The 3,672-nt window shown below is 52.8% G+C and overlaps 1 protein-coding gene across 1 annotated transcript; it reads right to left on the reverse strand.

Annotated features, from left to right (window-relative positions):
• Nucleotides 1–2,427: 2,427 nt before the first annotated feature.
• LOC125930236 (olfactory receptor 10AC1-like) lies at nucleotides 2,428–3,405 on the reverse strand. Its single transcript, XM_049642006.1, has one exon. It carries the CDS (start codon nucleotides 3,403–3,405, stop codon nucleotides 2,440–2,442), a length of 966 nt encoding a protein of 321 aa, XP_049497963.1. The 3' UTR covers nucleotides 2,428–2,439.
• Nucleotides 3,406–3,672: the final 267 nt, after the last annotated feature.

Raw genomic sequence — 3,672 nt, forward strand, 5'->3', positions numbered from 1 at the left:
TGGGCCAACATTATCTCCAGCCTATATTTCTACATGAGCTTCCTTGTAAAGGTCCTTTTTGTCATGTCCTTCTCTAGTTCCTTCTTCACGTCATAGTCAGTGTTTATATTGGATCCTATCACTCCTCTGCCTGAACATCTTCAGTGGCTTTTCCTTCTTTTCCTTCTCCTTGTCCCCACCCTTCTTTTGTCTCCTCTTTCTTCTTTAGGGTCAAGTCCAAACTCTTTAATGTTGCTTGTACCACTTGTGTTGTGTGCTCTGGTCCCTATTTGTTTGTACCTGTAGCATAATCTCTTAATACTGGAAGTATGCACCCCTCAGCCACACCAATTAGATCTAGTCCCATCAACAAGTTCCTGGAGTATTCTTTGGACTTGGGGCGTTTGCACATGCTGTTCCCTCTGCCTGGATGCTCCTTTCCCAGCTGTCTTTATCTGGCTCTGCTATTCCTGCTTGCACTGAGGTCCTACACATCACTTCTTCATAAGCTTTTACTAATGCTCCTACCATCCCAAGTCTAGGCTAATCGTTAGCACAGTGTCCTGTATTTTCCCCATCATAGTACCTGTCACATGATAATGCAATGCCTATTTATTTTCCCGAGTGCCCTGGTAGATTTCAAATTGCACATGGGCTTCGTCTTCATTCCTTCAATAATTTGGATTGAGGTGCTAGAAATACTGTGCCATTTTGATTACAGTTGAATCCTGTCTAGCTGTTGGCATGGAACCATCACTCAATAAACAGCTGTTTATTGCACATACAGATGAACGAATAACTTCTGGGATTTTCTTAGTGTAGCCTGGCATCTGTACTTAAGGTTTTGTGCCCGTTTGTCCCTTTAACACACCAGGATATACTAATGTAACATTGTTGAGAAAGTCACATCCAGGGATTTTATGTTCTCTGTCAGTTTTACATGACATTGTGGATTAGTAATTCTTCCTTTCAATGTCTCCTTGCTGTGTCTTTGACAGCAATATTCCCTCCAAGTTTCTGGTGGACTAAAGTTCCTTGGTGCATTCCTACCCTCGTACCACACAGGTATATGCTGGATCGGCCCCCACAGAGCTCACTCTAGTTCCTCTTCATTCCTGGGCTGTTGGTGAGGAGACAGTGTTTAGGCAAGTGGGCTCAGGCTTTCATCTCAGGGATGGGGGGTAACAAGTCTTTATGATTCACTGAGCAGGCCCCCAAAGTGTTCTTAAGTAATGCTTGTTTCTGTATAAAAGTAACATCCATTGAGAATGATTAGGAGAAATTTGGAAGGTACACCATTAGGAAATAAAAATCACCCTTAATCTCATCACATGGGGAGCAATTGTTAGCTTTTTGTTAACGAGGGGTAGCACCCACCCCATGGTCTCGGTGGCCATCTATAAATCCAGAACTCCCCTCTTCTTGGCCCTGCACTCTGGACAACCATATTTGCCTCAGTCAGCATCTGCACTGGTTGGTCCAGGGCAGCATTTCAGCTACACAGATTCAGCACCAGCACAGATTCAACACCCATCACCACCCTCCCAGCTTGCTCCTGTTTTCTCGTTTCCAGCAAATGGAGCCACCGTCCACCCAGTGACCCAGATTAGAGATGCTCCTTAACTCCCCTTTTTCTCACGCCTCCATATCCAGTCAAGGTTCTATAGTTTCCACCTCCTGCCTGTCTCTTGACTCCATGCCCCTAATACCCTGTGTCAGTCCTCTGGTCCAAACCCCTTCACCTTTCTCCTGGAATAGGGCAACAGCTCCCCAGACAGACCTCCATGTCCCTAGATCCTTCTCTACACTATGGCCACAGTGACCACACAGGAACAGTAGGTCATCATGTCACCCCATGAGTTCAAATCCTTCCGCTCTTTACAAGGTCCTTCCCCAAATACCCAGCCCCTGTTGAATCATTGCTGCTGGACCTTCTTCACCCTCCTCTTCTCCTGATTGACCTCTAGTCAACCTATAGTTCTCCATTTAGCCATCTTTGTCTTCCAGGAAGTTTCCCCTGACTCTCCTCTCCTCTCAAAAAGTCTAGCACAGAAACTCCTTCTCAGGAGCCACTCCATCCATCGCCCCTTCACCGCTCACATTTTCCTCCCACTCCATCTGTGAGCCCCTGCGGCCATGAGTTGTGCCTTCTTCGTCATGTGAGCCCATCACCTTGCACAGGCCCCAGTGCACGGGGGGAACTAGCAAGGACTGATGGGGCCACTATCGGCAGGCCTGGGGATCTCTACCATGCTGTCTTTGGCCACTGCTCAACGGAGGGGTGGAGAATGGGGCACCTGCCCCACAAGGAGATCCTTCTTGTGTGGACGCTTTTCCAGGTACCCTTTCCTGAATCCAGTCCTCGAGGCCCCCCTCGTGGTGTTGCTGACACAGACACCTCCTGACAGAGTTAGCTTTAGGGAATGGAGCTGCCCTCTCTGGCCTGGTCCCTGCCTGCTTTCAGGGCTCACACAGACCTTGTCCCTGCCGCCCCTGCCCCAGCACCCGGCGGATGGCGGTGGTGATCTCACGGTTGCGCAGGCTGTAGATGAGCGGGTACAGCAGCGGCGTGATGTTGGTGTAGATGAGTGCCAGCGTGCGGTCCCGCCGTGGGGAGTAGCTGGCCTTGGGCCGCACATACATGAAGGTGGCACAGCCATAGTGCAGGAAAGTGACGGCCAGGTGCGAGGCGCAGGTGGAGGCAGCCTTGTACCGGCCCCTGGGGGAGTGCAGGCGATGCAGGGTGGCGGCGATGGCTCCGTAGGAGGACAGGATGAGCAGCGAGGGCAGCAGCAGCAGCACGAGGCAGGTGCCCAGCAGGGGAAGCTCGTCGGCGTAGCTCCGTGTGCAAGCCAGGTCCAGCAGTGCCGTGATGTCGCAGAAGAAATGCACCAGTAGGCAGGAGCCGCAGAAAGGCAGGTGAAAGATTGCCACTGTGAGCCCCACGGACACTGCCAGTCCCCCGAGACAGCAGGCCAGGGCCAGCCTTGCGCACAGCCCTGGGGTCACCACTGCGGTGTAGCGCAGCGGGTGGCAGATGGCCACGTAACGGTCATAGGCCATGGTGGCCAGCAGGAAGCACTCGGCCCCACCCAGCGCCACGAACATCTGCATCTGAACTGCGCAGCCCAGGAAGGAGATGGGGCTGCCCCCGCCATGGCCTGGCGTGGCCAGGTCAGCCAGGGAGCGGGGCACCACCACCAGAGTGTAACAGAGCTCGATGGCTGACAGCTGGCACAGGAAGAGCAGCATGGGTGGTGGGCTGGGCACTGAGGCCACAGCCACCAGGATGAGCAGGTTCCCGCCCAGGGTGGCCAGGTGCATGGCTAGCAGCAACAAGAAGAGCACCGGCCTTAGGTGCGGGAACTCAGAGAAGCCCTGAAGGAGAAAGCCACAGGGCATGGTGGCATTGCTGGGGCTGTCCATGCACTGGCCTGCCCAGAGGCACCTGTAGGAAAGAAACGGGGAAAGGGGGAGCTTGCGAGTATAGTCCCTCCACCCTGCCGCTTGAGGAAGGGCTGGATGGAATTTAGAGGTGGGAGGGAGTAGGGGCTGCAGAGAGGGGGTAGAATGTCTGGGTGCATTTCCAGCTCCACCTCCCCGTGATGGACGTTTTATTAACTTGTGTAGTTTTGTCTCCTGGACTAGAATTCCCAAGACTGCTTTCTCAACATGCTTTTTCCAAAGAAGCCT

The sequence above is a fragment of the Panthera uncia genome, chromosome A2 (assembly GCF_023721935.1).
Source record: "Panthera uncia isolate 11264 chromosome A2, Puncia_PCG_1.0, whole genome shotgun sequence".
In the NCBI taxonomy this organism is placed as follows: Eukaryota; Metazoa; Chordata; class Mammalia; order Carnivora; family Felidae; genus Panthera; species Panthera uncia.

What these genes read in the sequence shown, in the direction of transcription:
- LOC125930236 (XM_049642006.1), bottom strand. Translation starts at nt 3,405, where the DNA reads ATGGACAGCCCCAGCAATGCCACCATGCCCTGTGGCTTTCTCCTTCAG.